The sequence below is a fragment of the Aulostomus chinensis genome, chromosome 23 (assembly GCF_037954235.1).
Source record: "Aulostomus chinensis isolate RoL2024-O1b breed Wild chromosome 23, RoL_Achi_v1.0, whole genome shotgun sequence".
Lineage (NCBI taxonomy): Eukaryota > Metazoa > Chordata > Actinopteri > Syngnathiformes > Aulostomidae > Aulostomus > Aulostomus chinensis.
This window is the reverse complement of record NC_141342.1, coordinates 18,097,664-18,113,513: the sequence shown is the minus strand read 5'-3', so window position 1 is coordinate 18,113,513 and position 15,850 is coordinate 18,097,664. Positions and strand designations below refer to the sequence as shown.

Genomic DNA, 15,850 nt, shown 5'->3' with positions numbered 1-15,850 from the left:
GAACCTGCCGAACAATCTGATGAGGGCTTTTGACTTAAGCATACTAAGCAAGGCCTTTAGGGAGGTTTTCATGTCTTCTGCTGGGATGCACATCACAGCCGTACCTGCGTGATGAGAGAAGTATATTTCCCTGCTCCATATTTTTGTCCCGAGGCCTGTGGCTGGAGAGAAGGTAAAAATGGCAAGCTGAAAAAGCTCATCCAAAAATAGGACGGGAGCCTAGTTTTTCTAATACTTGCGGGTATGCTTGTGTGTGTGTGTGTGTGTGTGTGTGTGTGTGTGTGTGTGTCCAAGCATGCATGATGTGTAGGTCAGCAGGTCCTAGACCATCTGACTTCCTTTCCCATTTCCTGCTTTGCAGATCAGACAAGTTTGTGCCATACGTTTTCTGTTTACGGGGATTTCCGTCCCTCCTACAATCCGACCAAGAGATACTCTGTTATTGCACAACATATTTCAGATGAATTTCTGGGTGTTATGAATAAAAGATACATTTATTGTGAATAACCGATTGACAACATGCTAGATCTTCGATGTAGAGCTGAGTACAAACATGGCCAAAAAAAATGGACTATCTGCAGCTGCGCTTGGCCGCGTGTATTTAAAAGCAGTAGAGCCCTGCTGTACTTCCTGTAGTTCAAGCAATCAATGAGCCGCTATGTTTGCTATCATCAGAGAAAAGCAAGAGTCTGTACGAGACGGTAGTTTGGGGCAATGGATAAGTAGAAATACCAGTGGAATTTGGGATGATAAACGCAGGTTTGCTTGGACGAAGGACAACTCTTGAATTTTGGGGGCACGTGGTGAGCAATTGCCTTTTTTTTTAAACATCAAGCGTGGCCTTGTCGGAGGTGTGCGCTTTCCCTGAAGGAAGTCAACCCACGGTTTTTGTATCTCACACTAAACACGTCTTAATCGGCCTGAGGCATGGCTGTAAGTCAAATGACTCATCGATGAGAGCTGCTGATATGATTTGTTGGTAAGTGATGACTGACTGAAAACGTTTAATGGACTGACAACAACGGGTGTCACTGCAGAGTTACGAAAGCAAATCTGTGTGTTCAGCTCCTAAAACAGTCATGTCCGTCTAATTTAATGTGCACAATTAATCCATTTTACTACCTCGACAAACCGTGGACGTCTAATTAGATCTCACATGTTCTGTACGCAATTACAGAACATTTATCCGTCCGAGCGGCGTTTGTCACTGACAACACAACACTCACTTTTAACAACTCACCACATATCACTTTAACGTTCAACTCAGACATGTTTGAAGCATTAATCTTGCTGTGACTCTGGCCTGGAGTGATACGGGCTAAATGAACAAGCCACTGACATTCAACTATAGGAACTAACACGCCATCTTTCTGCTTCAGCGGCTTCTCTTGTGGAGATTCCACGGGAACAAATGTTCCAGCCGAATACATCCAAACAGTGCTCCTGCAGACCTTTCCCTTGTATCTGATGTCTTTGTTTCCCTCGTGTTTCTGCTTGCTTTTTTTTCTCATTTCCTTTACCCTGCTGTCTTCAACCTACTTAAGTGGATGTGCTCTCCTGTCAGAATCGCTCATGTGTGGGAGACTGTTAAGATTTATGTTACGCCGTAAGACTGAAATGCGGCTTTTAAAGTACAGTTTTCCAACTTTCACCTTTGCGTGTATTTGATTGCATCTCAGCCTCATCGCCGTCACAAACAACCTTATCTGACTACGGATAATTTTACATGCTGCACAGCCGTGTTGTCTGAATTCCATTATCTGTCCAACTATCAGAGCACGGACTGCTCTGAATATTTACCAACTCTCATCGTCTCCTCAAGAAAATCAATCTCAAATCTGTCGTTGTCAATTCCCGCGATGCGTCCCACCGCAGCCACTCTCTGTTTGTGTGTTAAAAGCAGTGAATCACCTCAGCTGGCCATCGTTTTTTTTGTTTTCTTTTTCATTTTACGTCACGCAAACACAGAAACACTCCCTCTGTGTGTCCCCTCTGGCTCCCCAGGACGTCATTAACCCCAATCTGTCCATGTCCCGCTTGAACCCAGTGATGAGCATCGCCTGATTGGTCTGATGGTTTTTCTGAGGTCTGTACTGTTATGGCAGTATGACCATCCTTCATGTCAACATTTCAAATGCACGTGGCAGCACTGAATGATAATTAGCATGCATGTGCATTTTATCAGCGTTATTATTGGTGTTGAGGAGCACTTTGAGAAACGTCAGCGGCTCGGATCAAATGCACCCATGCACGCACCCATTCCCCGGGGCGAGCAGATTCACGCCGCTGAATTCCCCTCCAGCAGAGTCAACAATGAAAGTCTGCTCTTCCGTGGAGGCAAGGTGGGGGGTTTGGGTTTCCTTTGTTGTGGGGGGTGTAGCATCAAAATCATGACCTCTGACATCCCTTAAGGGAGGGGAGGGTTTTGGCTTCGGGTTCACAGAGGGTGTCAAGGAAACGGGGAGATAACACTCTTTGCTGCACTCCAAGGATGTCTGCACAGAGAAGCAGGTGTGGGAAAACATAACAGGAATAAACCCAATATTTTTCTTCCACATAAAAGAAAAAAAATCAGAAAAAGTATGAAGGACCATATCTTGCAAAAGCCTTACAGCCCTCGAGTTGGTCATGGCAAAGTGTTGGGGGCAAGAGAAGGCAGCTCAAATAGATTTCAAGGATCCTTTAGCAAGGGAAGTACCCTCCTTCATCCCATTTCCTCCTCCTCTCATCCATAACCCATGGATCGCTTTACTGGGACTTAATGTCATTCCAGCTGTGAACATGGGAAGGCCAAGCCGAGTGCACTGTGCCAGAAAGCCCCCTGGTCCCTGGGGCATTCAGCCGTGTGTCACAGTGAAACAGGAAGACAGCGAGTCAGTGATAATGGGGGAGGTGGGGCTTTACCTCGCGGTGACGCCATTTGAGCTCATATTTCTTTTGGCAGCCTTCATTCAAAGCTGCACGGTGGTTCCAATTCATCATATCGAGTCATGGGTGTGAGGGCATTCACATGAACTTTTCTAGAAGAACTCTATGTTCCCTCAGTATTGGGCTACTCAGCCTGAACTTTCATAATTTCCCTCAGAATGTGACGGAGCTTTATTAGATCTGAGCTGTCATTTGAACTTTAACCAGAGAGGTGCAAAAAAATGACGACTGAGCTGGGGTTGGGAAGCGTTTAGCCTCAGGTTCTCGCTGCAGGGCTTTGCGGGAGTCCCACTGATTGGCGACATTCATTGAATACTAACAAAAACTTGTGCGCCACTTAATCATTCAAATCATGTGAATGCTTCATTAAATTTATGGGAATGACCGCATCTTCTCTGTCACTCTGTGTTATGCTGTTTCGCCAGTAACTTGGAAAAAACCAAACCTTTATGTAATATTAAATTGCTGCCATGGAGTAGTGCAGGGAAGACCTATTTTTGATGGACAGTCCCCTAAATTAGCATTGCTATGGCTTCCCTTGACTAAAAGCCCAAAAGCGGTTGGTACGTTGGAGTTTAATCATGACAGAAAATTTAATTCATCCTTTCAAATGAACACTTAGGATTTTTGAGGTAGAAACGCAACTGTTGGAGTTGCAAAGCTAACGTTATGACACGAGGGGACTGGTCTGAGGTTACATGACCTCAGCGTCACCACAAATACATTAGCTTCACACTTATTTTAGATCTCTGTGGTCCCGTTTAGCCACTTGTACTTGTTATTAAGTTTAGTATTTAACGACCTATCTTTTAAGCTGTGTGTTAACCACAGACTTTAAGACATTTAACCAGAAGCTCATGAAAAAAATCCTGTTGACTTTGAGACAAGGGAACCTGACATTCAGTAATGCTACAATGCTAATCACTTCCCAGGTTTTAGGAGGATTTCTGCGACACTATTCCATTAAATAAAAGACAAGAAGCACTTATGCTGTCGCTCGGCAGCCTATCCAGGCTCCTGCTGCTCACTTGGCATTGACTTTCAAGGTGGAATCACCCTCTTAATCCATGTCTTCTTCTTTCCCTAACTGACCTGACACCTGTTTAACCCCCATCATGTTGAAGGAATGTCACTGTCTATCTTGGCAGTACACACACACACACACACACACACACACACACACACACACACACACACACACACTGTGCCTGGAGACCTTCTCCACCTACACATAGTTGTCTGCCACCTGCTGTGGAGCAGCCATGCTTGAGGAGATTGCTTAGCATGCATTTAGCACCACTCCAAGCTCGTGGAATTCCGCTGTGATGTGACTTACGTCTGCTTAGCAGATGCACTGCAACAGATGGAGGTGCTTTCTGTCGCAATGTTTTAATTATGATCACTACTTGGGTTTTAAAAATAGATTTTTAATGGGCACTCAGCATCAGAAAAAGACATGAACGATTTAGGCTGTTTAATTTGCTTCTGTTTTTTTCCCCCTTCTCTCCGCTAAAGCCCAGCTTTCACCAGTGGGTTACACAGCAAGATTTCTGTGTTAATGTCCGCCTGAAATGGCATTTCAAGATTGTCTTGCTGCAGTATTGTGATACATTTGGAGGGAAACGGGATAAGAAGGCAGGGAATAATGTGGAATTTAATTGGAACGCTGAAAAGTGAGCTTATCCAGAGCGTGACATTGCATAACGTTCGCCGAGGCCCTGACGGTATACACTGGGAGACGACAGCGTGATCCTTCAGAGACAGAGAAAGAGAAAACGCATCTTGTGCTCCCTGTAGTTGCTAAAGAAGTCTTGCCCATAATCTGGAGCTGTCACACATCCCACTTTCCTCAGCGTGGATACGTTCGAGCCAGAAGACCCGCCGCCACATCATTTTGGGGAAAGAAAATAGGTGTTGAACAGCCAAAGACACACTAATGTACCATTTGTGCTAGCTGGCTGACTGTGTATCTCAGCTTGTAGATGACTTGACATTCCTAGTTGAAATCGGATGATGCGTGCTTATGTTAGCAGTATTACGAGTGCTTTCTTTGGCATGTATACTGTTAATTAAATTGATAATGTGACCAACAATGGGAGCTAAGAGCGAAAAAAGTGTTTTCTTTATGCTAGCTTGCCTGGCTTACCACGTAGTTGTAAAGCATTAGGAGAAACTGCAAGAAATCCATGTGTGATAGAGTGAAGCTGATCTTTTGTGACTGTGAAGCCTTTAACACAATCTGGATTCTACACTTGATTTAACCTCCCACAAGGTTCGCCGCTCATAGAGAGAAGCACAGAGATTCGACACAAGATTGATTTCTGTTGTTGTTGTTGTTGTTGTTGTTGTTGAGCATTTAGAGGTTTATTTTCACCCCAAAGTTAAGAGCTAATTCAGCCGTTATTGTTGAAGCCAGCTGCCTCAGATCTCTCTTTGAATTTCTAGTTTTATATGTGTGTTAAATTTACCAGAAGCGTGAGTTATAGTCCGTTTCAGCATCAGTGTCTGTTTATCTCTCAGTCCCATCTGTGTTGTCATCCTTCTTTTGGCGTATTTTATTCCCCTGATGAGACCTGGGGGGGGGGTGTAAGTGACTCATCCAATGCCCTCGGGGCCATTTTGGTTCCAGGCTATCACTGGCTCATAATGATACACCCTTGGGTCGATATAGGTGTGTGGCTGCAGGTGTGTGTGTGTGTGTGTGTGTGTGTGTGTGTAGCCATCCTATTCTGTCCATCCAGCTCTTTTATCATGTCTGCCGTAGTCTGCAGCCTTTATGCTTTTTTGATTGTTTGTCCCATTCTGGTTAAAGTACTGTATCGTAGGAATACCTCGATAGAATTTCTTCAAATTTGGCGCAAACATTCGCTGGGAGTCGAGGATGAGCTGAAAACATTTTGGGGTTCAAAGGACTAAGGTCAAGGTCACTGTCACCTCACTTCAACCTTGAGGGAACTTCTCCAAATTTGCCATAAACATCTGCTGGGACTCAATGATGAAATGGTCGAAGGTCAGTGTCACTGTGACAGGCACATGTATTGAAGGCATAAAACCAGTTTTTTTAAGACTGGAAATGTCTCTTTTACTCAAATGTGGGTTTCGGCTAACAATTATTTACAAGTACATTTGCAAATCTTTTTATTTTTTTGTCCGTAAAACCTGAAAAAAATGCAACTTGTAGGTGAAGCACAGCCAAGAAAATGTATTCAAATTGCTTGCTTGTTCCAAAACAGCAGCCTCAATCGCTTATCAAGTATTAAAGCTGGATCCGGTAAACACGTGACAGTTTTGCTCGGAAAATTACTAAATAATTGATAATTAAAACAGTTAATAATTCAAAAATTGGGCTACGTCAGAAGGAATGTGGGAACACTTGTGTGGGAGTTACATAACATTGTGTGTCCACTGCACACTGAAGAAGGGTTTTTTTCTTGAAACACTGAAGCGTTGAAATTTAATTTTTTTTTTAATCTTCGGCCGCTTCTGCTGTTCATGGCTGACTTTGTTCTGTAGGTTTAGCATGATAACTTCCGAGCAAACCACGGTTCTAAACCTTATGTATTGAATGAGGTTTGACAGGCTGCCACGGCGACCCACTACCGACCACCGTTCATTATGCTAAGCTAACTAGCAGCCAGCTGTGGGTCTCGGCACCTTCTGGCAGCACAGAGGAGAGATGGGCGTCTGTCCTTCCGTCTGGCTCTGTGAGGGAACTCACATCAGCCAATTCCCCCAAAGGTTGTTGGGTTCCTTGAAGTTCATACAGCGGCTACATGAGAGTTTTTGTGAGTAACAGACGACTCCAAAGGTTAGAGAAATATTCCTCTTGTGAACTTTGCAGGGTTCACTTGTGTGTTACCATCTCCATTAGTCGTCCTTTGGGACAAAACTTATTGCAGAGTCTTGCCACACACTTATGGTTTTACATTCAACAATCAAATTCAAAAGTTTGCTCTGTATTTTGGGAAAATTGTAGCATTATGCAAAGTAAGCGCCTCAGGGCAAAACCATCTACAATAGGCTTGTAATGGGAGAGAAACTGGGCTGTGCATGAGTAATGAAGAGTCTCTCTGAGGTAGCCATGGGGATGAGGGAGCTCTGTTTGTGTTCCCTTTATGAACATAGGCACGTGCAAACACACACTTGGTCGTTCAAGCATGCCTTTCCTCTAACATCCCTCTTTTTTTTTCTGTCTTCACTTTTTCTCATCCTCACCCTTTTGTCTCACTGGGTTGTTTTTTTTTTTTTTTTTGCCTTCAGTATTCCCTCCAACACTTTATCACCCTGCCTTTCTATTCCTTTTTTTTCCCCCCGCTCGGTGAGCTCCTCCATCCTTTCTTTACTCTTGTCATTGCCTGCAGCCTCTCGCTCACCCCACCGTCTGGCTGTATGGATAATTGGAGACTGTCCTAGAAAAAGAGGAACAAGGTAGGATGGGTTGTAAACTGGGGGCTGCACGGTGGTGCAGTGGTCAGCACTGTGGCCTCACGGCAAGAAGGTTCTAGGTTCGAGTCCCGGCTCCATCACGGGGTCTTTCTGTGTGGAGTCTGCATGTTCTCCCTGTTCCTGTGTGGGTTCTCTCTGGTACTCCAGCTTCCTCCCACAGTCCAAAGACATCAAGAGGGGACCAGGTTAATAGATTCTCTAAATCAGGGGTGGGCAATCATGGCCATGGAGGGCCGTGTGTATGCAGGTTTTCCTTCCAACCAAACATTTTAACAGGTGATTCCACTGATTAACACTCTTCTGTTGCTGAAGGTGTGTTAATCAGTGGAATCACCTGTTAAAGTGCATACACACGGCCCTCCATGGCCATGATTGCCCACCCCTGCTCTAAATTGACCGTAGGTGTGACTGTGAGTGTGAATGGTTGTTCATCTCTGTGTGTTGGCCCTGCGATGGACTGGCGACCTGTCCAGGGTGAACCCCGCCTCTTGCCCGTAGACGCTGGGATAGGCTCCACCCCCCGCGACCCTTAATAGAAAGGAATAAGCAGAGGACGATGAATCAATGAATGAATGGGTTGTAAACTGAAGCGCTCCGGAATGACTTATAGTTACGTTCAACTGACAAACGCCCCCTGGTGGCCATAGTATTTACGACTGGAGTAGCGGATGGAATCTGATTCCCTCAACGTGGCAACATGGAGATGGATGATTGAACCACAACCAAGATTGATCGTTAGATATCATAAAAATCATCCCCTATCCTTTGCAGCGTTGTTGAAGGCTGAATAGCCTAAAGCACAGCAGAACCAAGATTTTTCCTGACCTTAAAAACAGATTTTATTCTTCCTAAATAACCCTGAAGTCTTTTTAACGAGGTTTGTGCAAGAATTTCCGCACATTGGCGAGCAGCCCCGTTTCTATCCCTTTTATTTATCAATTCATTCAACTTTTATTTCAGTTCTCCGAAAGGTGACCGTGGTTTACAACATTGCAAAGATTATATTATTATAGTTTTTAGAACTGGTGTCTTTGGTCACATGGTTCACCGCTTTAACAATAAATGCCAAAAGAATTTTTCTTTTTTAAATTTCCTTGCGCTTTTAATATCGAAATCAATTTTTAAAAAAAATTCCTATAAGAACAGAATGTGGTCACATGAGAAAGTACTAAACTACACGGCCTCCTCTCTATCCTGAGTTTTTGGACTCTTCTTGTAATCAAGAGGAAAGTTTATCATCTGAGTGAAAACAAGTCAGTTGCACTCGTTTCGTCAGCCGTGGATCCGCGATATCCTGACGATGACTCGCGCAGATGTCTTTGTGGAGAGGACACATGACCTCTTCATTATTTGTTCGGACTTTCTCAGACAATTGAGAGGAAACAAAACAAGAGAAGACAGCAAATGGGCCTCTGGAGTTAAGAAAGAATAAGTAGGAGAAGGGTGTGAACATATTGAGTGTTCTTTTATAGGAAACAGACCTGATTTAAATAGCAGTTAAGTGGTCGGAGCTGCCAATTTGACTTTAGCGAAGAGCCGATGCGTGTGTCCGGGTCAGTAAAAGATGAATGGTGTTTTTAAACTTAATGGAAGGTTGAAGCACTCGGGGAAGTGATGGTTCCAGGATGGGTTTGTGTGATGTGTGGGTCTTTGTATGCGCATACAGCGTGTGTGCATGTGCGTGTGTGTCCCCTACTTCTGAATGGATGCTCCATAATTTAGAAGCCATTATTTTAGCGCCTTACTACAGAGAAGAAACAAAGACGAGAGCGAAAGTGGAGAGCGTTGTCCTGCCGTTTTAGAGGCAGCTCGTGCGATTGTTTCTCCAGACAAAGTATACATTTTCTGTTGCGTGCGATGTTTGGTACAGTGGATTTTTAAGAGCATTTAGAGGCCAAAGCATCAGAAATAACTACTACAAAAGGATTACGTATTCCTTTGATGCATCATATTAGCTCTGAGGAGCTGCCTTGAACTGTCTACCAGTTTGGTCCCCCCCCACACACACACACATTCCCTCCTTTCTCTGTTTTGCTTGGCTGCAGGGAATCACAAGACAGAGGCTTGGCAATTTAAGCAGGCCTGTCACATGCTGCTTAATTCAAACAGGCTATGATAATTCTCCTTTTCACTCGTCCTCCTTCCCTGTTGCAAGGGCATTAACCTGCACGTTACCATGACGATATGAAAGGCTGGGTGGGCCGGTGTTTGTGCCTTTAGTTAGCCCCCACCTTTTATCCTCTGTCTGTTTCACAGCGCCCCCCCCCCCCCCACACACACACACACACACACCCCTCATAGTCAGGGTATCCACCTTTACCCTACATCTCAAGACTCCAAACACCTCCCCAGCCTGCGATGAGACAAGGCGCTGTCTCGCTCGTCTCACCTTGGTGCACACCGTCATCCATCTGTCCGAACACATCCAGTCAGACATTTACGATCCCTTCCCTTAAACTGCCGTGATGAATGCCCGTTAATTCTAGTTTTATGGGGCACCGAAGATCATGGGAAAGTTGAGGGGTCAGTGACTGGAGCCTTTAGCTCTCAGCCCTCCTCTGATTTCCTCCATCCTTCCCTTGACACGTCTTGCATTTTCTTTTGTTAGCAGATGTGAGGCCCTCTACATGAAAGGCATGTATCCGTGAAATGAGACAAGATGAGGCGCAGCGCCCCGACAGATGGAGTGGTGCGAGGAGCCAGGCTGGATATGTGGTGCAAAAAATAGATGATAATATATTTGACTTGTTTTTTTTTTTTTCTCTCTCTCTCTCTGTCTCTCCCTCTCTTGTCAGCAAAGTTGACATAAGAGTTCCAGAAACAGCTGTTTTTAGGTTTCCTGAGGATTGTCCAATTTGTGATTTACCAGCACTTTCACAGCCATCATCGTCATAATCCTGCAGATTCTTCCTTTTCTGGATTTTAATCCCACTACTCAACTTGCAGGACACATGACATCACAGCATGAGAACAGATGGCTCAGCACCAAAAATATTTCAGAGAAACTAGAAAGGAAGAGGGGGTGTTGTGGGTCGAGGGTGAGAGGAGTGGGGGATGGGGGTGGGGACATGCTTGAATAAACCCATCTGCTCACAGATGGATGCCGAATTCATTGGAGGCTGTTAGGACAGTCTTGTTGCTATTTTTGTCACAACACTCCGTCTCTCACAGAAGGTGGGACGGGTGCTAAAGGAGAGGAGAGATGCAGGGATGTTGGAAGAGGTGTGTGCTCTCCAACTGGAGACAAGTGGTCCAGGGAAAGAGGTCAACAGCCTCCCAGAATACCTCTGGCCTTATTTCTGGGGTGTACACATTGGTTGTTTCTAAGTATTATTACATTCCTCTTCTAATTACAGTAACCTTTAATATTGAACGTTATCCTGATATTTTGTCATATGCTGCTTTTCACAGTGGAGGAAACCCTTAGCTTTGTGGCATCTGATGTCATTTTAAAATTTGGCCCAGAGAGGAAGGTGAAATGGAAGATGAATGATAAGCAACTGATGTTGAAATGACAAAAGTTGAAATTACCTTTACACAACCCTTTAAAGTACTAATTCATTAGAGACCGCTAACTAGCCGCGTTGCAACTAATTCTTTGTGTCGTACCATTACATGTTTTTGTCATAATGTCGCAAACATATTATACAACAAATTTTGGACATGAATGCGTTCATTCATTATAATTGATTTATTACAGACCCCCCCCCCCCCCCCGAGTGTAGCTTATTGCGAACTATGGCTAGCTATGTAGCATTATAAATCTAGCTGAAGCTAGCTTGTTAACATAATACTGACTGCTAGCATTTCATACCCAACATGGGACAGCTTATTGGCACACAATCACTAGCTGTCTAGCTTTAGTAATCTAGTGGAGGCTAATTTATCAACAAACTACTGCCAGGTATTTAGCATCACAAATCTAGCTCAGGCTAGCTTGTTAGCAAACTACTGCCAGGTATGTAGCATCACAAATCTAGCTCAGGCTAGCTTGTTAGCAAACTACTGCCAGGTATGTAGCATCACAAATCTAGCTGTGGCTAGCTTGTTGTTGAGCTGCTTTGTGGCGTAACAATATCAAGCAGGTCCAAATTTTAGAGTCGTATTTCTTTGAATGTAAATCCAGTTAGACGCTTGATAATTCTGTTGGGTGTTTAGCCCATGAATGGTTCTTTTGTCAGCAAGTTTCGGTGGGTGTGCATTCAGTTTATATTTTGGTTGAAGAAATTAAAAGCAGTGGTGCTTTAGAAAAATACTAACAATGGTTCAGTACTCTTATCTTAAAAAATACTTTGTGACTCATAGAATGCTACTGCTTTCACAACAATCTATATATTAATTTCATACAAAATGTGACCTAGAATTTTCCTTGATAGTTTTGATGCTTATTGTCCTCTATGAATTAAGGGAAATGATATGCATGATTCTCCGAATTCATAATTTGTAATCCTTGGTATTCAACTGCAGAATCATTCAGTATTTGCCACTGAAAGTGAAACACCTCGAAACGAGGAGGAATGTGACTCGACTGTTCATTCTTGGTCAAACAGTTCACCGTAGGAGGCAAAACCTGATCCTAATGTGTCTCTTGTGATTTTTGTGCCCCTTCTCTCCATCAGTCTCTCATATTCCTGGGCTGTGTGGCTGCCGCTGGCCTCGGCCTGAACCTGCTATGTCTGGCAATCTACCTGAGCTGTCTGTGCTGCTGCCGCAAAGACGAGGAGGAGGAAGAGAGCAAGAAGCCCAACTCCTGCTGCGTCACCTGGTCTGCTGTCACCGCCGGCCTCATCACATGGTGAGAGAATCAGGACGAATCAAGTGCTTTGATTTTTCGCTAACTGCCGATTACAGTGCGTGACCACAGACTCTGCTGGTGTCATGTTTCCCCGTTCCCTGTCATAGTTAGTCAGTATTCCTAACAGGGAGTGGCGTGAGTTGTTCACTGCTCATTCACGGTTTCCTCTGGCGTTCAATAACTCCATATATATGTCCGTCTGACTCTTTCTTTGCCTGTTTGTCTGCCTGACTCCGCTGTCCCATTTGTATTCTCCAGGTGTTCACTCTCTCTCTCTCTTTCTGGTCGACAAGCCTGTCCGTCCACTTCTCTTTTGGAATATCCAAGCGTCTCTTTGCACCCCTGCAAATACTTGTGGTGTGGTTTCACATTATAGCGTAGACTTGCCTCTTTTTCCTTCCTTTTAATAAGATCGGTCTCTCATCCATCTTTTATATATATGTATGTATATATATATGTGTGTGTGTGTGTGTGTGTGTGTGTGTGTGAGGGCTGCATGGTCAGCACTGTGGCCTCACAGCAAGAAGGTTTCGGGTTTGAGTCCCGGCTCGGGCGCAGGATCTTTCTGTGTGAGTCTCCATGTTCTCCCTGTTCCTGTGTGGGTTCTCTCTGGTACTCCAGCTTCCTCCCACCGTCCAAAGACATGCAATTTGGGGACGAGGCTGATTGATACTCTAAATTGACCGTAGGTGTGAATGTAAGTGTGAATGGTTGTTCGTCTCTGTATGTTTGCCCTGTGATGGACTGGTGACCTGTCCAGGGTGAACCCCGCCTCTCGCCCATAGATGCTGGGATAGGCTCCAGCCCCCCGCGACCCTTACTAGTAAGGAATAAGCGGAAGACGACGATGGATGTGTGTGTGTGTGTGTGTGTGTGTGTGTGTGTGTGTGTGTGTGTGTGTGTGTGTGTGTGTGTGTTCAAAACTGCTCCTTAAACTATACCCACTTGCTCAGAGTGGTGTAATAGAAACCCTCCACTACTACACTGTTGCTTTGGAAGAAATGACATCACTTTTCAAATGTATCTCGTTAGAAAAAAAAAAGATGTGATGTGAATTGTTCAAACTGTCGGGGAGAGGATTTTTTTTTTTTTTTTTTTACACGGCAAAATGGTAAAACTTCGATAATAGTGGTACTTGACCTTTGCGCGCTACAGTTTACACCACCTTTCAACCAAAATGGCTCGGAAATTGACATGACTTGGCAACGCTGGCTTGTCATAGAGCAGAAACACTGCTAAATGAAACAGTCTTTTCACTTACATGAGGAAAAGAAAGCTACAGGGTAATTAATTAAAAAAAAAACTGAAAATAAGACTAACTATTTGAAAAGATATTCAGGGGGTTGTATATAATTCATGTAATGGACCCACACTTACATCTATAGGAAGTGTACTGTTCTTGAAAGCAATGATATTGCACAGGAATTAAAAGTCTGGTAATTAACTCCTCTGGCTTAATACTTGCATGAACTCGCAGACTTTACAATCTATCAAGCGTAGCCTATTTATTTTTGCCTCTGTAAAAACCTCGTGTTAACACAGCCGGGTGGATTAAGTGAGCCAGATAATAGACAGGAGGTTACAGGTTACTGATGATGAGTAAAATTACATTTTTCATTGATGCAGCTTCTTGTGTCACCATCGTAACAACGGCAAGTAATAGCCTTTAATGAATTTTAATTCTAATTGCTACATTTTATGCATGAGGAAATTAAGCCTGTTCAGTAAACTTAAATGGGTTTGCGCAGGGTTATTTTAGAGGATGAGAGATGCTTTCTTTGTTTTGTAGATGATCTTGGAACCGATGCCCCGGACCGGCAAAGAGGACAGCCGACTGTTAGCTAGCTAGCACCAGTGTTCCGTGCTTGTTTGACTTTGCTCTGAGAAAGAAAGGTTCTGTTTAAGTTGGGACGATATCAGATATTTAGATGTTACGTCAATAGCACACGGTGGTTGCTCTTACTGGTCCCCACTTCCTCAACTGGAATGCGGTCAACTCAGGTGTGACGTCGTTCCCCAGATCTGACCTCAGAGTTCTGAGGTAACTCAAATACGGCATTGCTCCCCAAACCAGCAGGTGGCAGCAAGTCTGCATTTGTCGCTTCAAAAGGGAAATTGGAAGACGTACAGTGTACAGACGGTTGTGTGCTGGTCTTTAGGTGCTTCATCCTAGAGTACCAAGTCACTGTAAAGATGTTTGCGTTGAATGATCAATGCAAAAACTAAACGGCATCTTTCTCTGCTCGGATTGCCATCAGCATAACAGCTTATCAGAGCTTTTTCTCTGAGCTGCGTATTCAACATGCTAATATGGCTGCTGTCAAGGGTGGACCAGCGTCGATGGTACACAGGACACGAGGTCCGGCAGACACTCGCTAACCGCTGCCGTAATATGTCACGACTTTTAGACCCAAAATTGTGCTACCACAAGCTAGCTGTGCTGCTGCGTCAGTCTTCAAACTTTATCAGACTAACGTTGTCCAACCTTCAACACTGGGTTGGGTAGAACACGCTGAGCCAATGAGATGAGCGCTTCCCACAGAGTAGCCAAGAGAACCTGGTGTCGAAGGAGTGGATGAAACCATATGACGGTCATATTTAGCAGCCTGTGAGCATCATTGAATTATCCATCCATCCATCCATTTTCTTCCGCTTATCCTGTTAAGAGTCGCGGGGAGGTGGAGCCTATCCCAGCAGCCTCTGGGCGAGAGGCGGGGTTCACCCTGGACAGGTCACCAGTCCATCGCAGGGCCAACACATTGAGACAGACAACCATTCACACTCACAGTCACACCTACGGTCAATTTAGAGTATCAATCAGCCTCGTCCCCCCTTGATGTCTTTGGACTGTGGGAGGAAGCCGGAGTACCAGAGAGAACCCACACAGAACAGGGAGAACATGGAGACTCCACACAGAAAGATCCCCAACCCGGAACCTTCTTGCTGTGAGGCCACAGTGCTGACCACTGCACCACCGTGCCGCCCCATTATTGAACCAGTCTACGACTATGACGTGTCTTTTTATTAAGATAAGGTTCATTGTCATATGGAAGCACAGGGACTTCGTGGCTGCGTGTGAACTGAAGCCTCTCTGTCTGCACATTGGAATCACTGATTCACATTCGGGTTGCGTCAGTATATGTTTGAGACCCGCATGTAATTTACTGAAGTTCAAAAGAAAAAAGAAAAAAATCGATCAAATAAATTTAAAACCAAATGCCGGCTACTAAAAGTATGAGGAGAAATATGAAGTTAAAATACCTTTGAGGCGCTACAGCAGTAAAATACCAATCAAAAAACACTTAGCTTGATGTCTTGATGTCACACACATTCATTCAGGGGGATTTTCAAGGGATGTAATTGGCCTTTCTTCTTTCTTCTTCTCTCTCCTTTTTTATCATACAACCCAGCAAACCAGTCTTCATTACGTGATTGTGAATTATTAATGTGGGGTATTTTAAAATAGACCTAAAAAGTGGCAACTCTCCTCACATAAAACATGTATGTTGCAAGATCTCTCAATCAATTGCAAGCGGCAAATTGTAGTTTACTGGAAGTCCTCAAGGTTTAGTACCAAAATACACAGCTGTTCCCTCCCCTCAGCAACCAGTCGTGACGCTTTTATCCTCAAATATAAAACCGTTTTCTGCTTTGACTCAACTGTGGTGAAGATTCGGTTAT

At 44.2% G+C, this 15,850-nt stretch overlaps 1 protein-coding gene across 3 annotated transcripts in view; it reads left to right on the top strand.

The window, feature by feature from the left end:
- The window catches only part of ttyh2 (tweety family member 2), a 75,998-nt gene that overhangs the window by 17,478 nt on the left and 42,670 nt on the right, over positions 1-15,850 (top strand). For all 3 annotated transcript variants that reach the window (XM_086195180.1, XM_086195177.1, XM_086195181.1), the window contains exon 2: positions 11,994-12,169. In XM_086195180.1, coding sequence (XP_086051306.1) covers positions 11,994-12,169 — 176 coding nt within the window. The remainder of the gene's footprint in view (positions 1-11,993; positions 12,170-15,850) is intronic.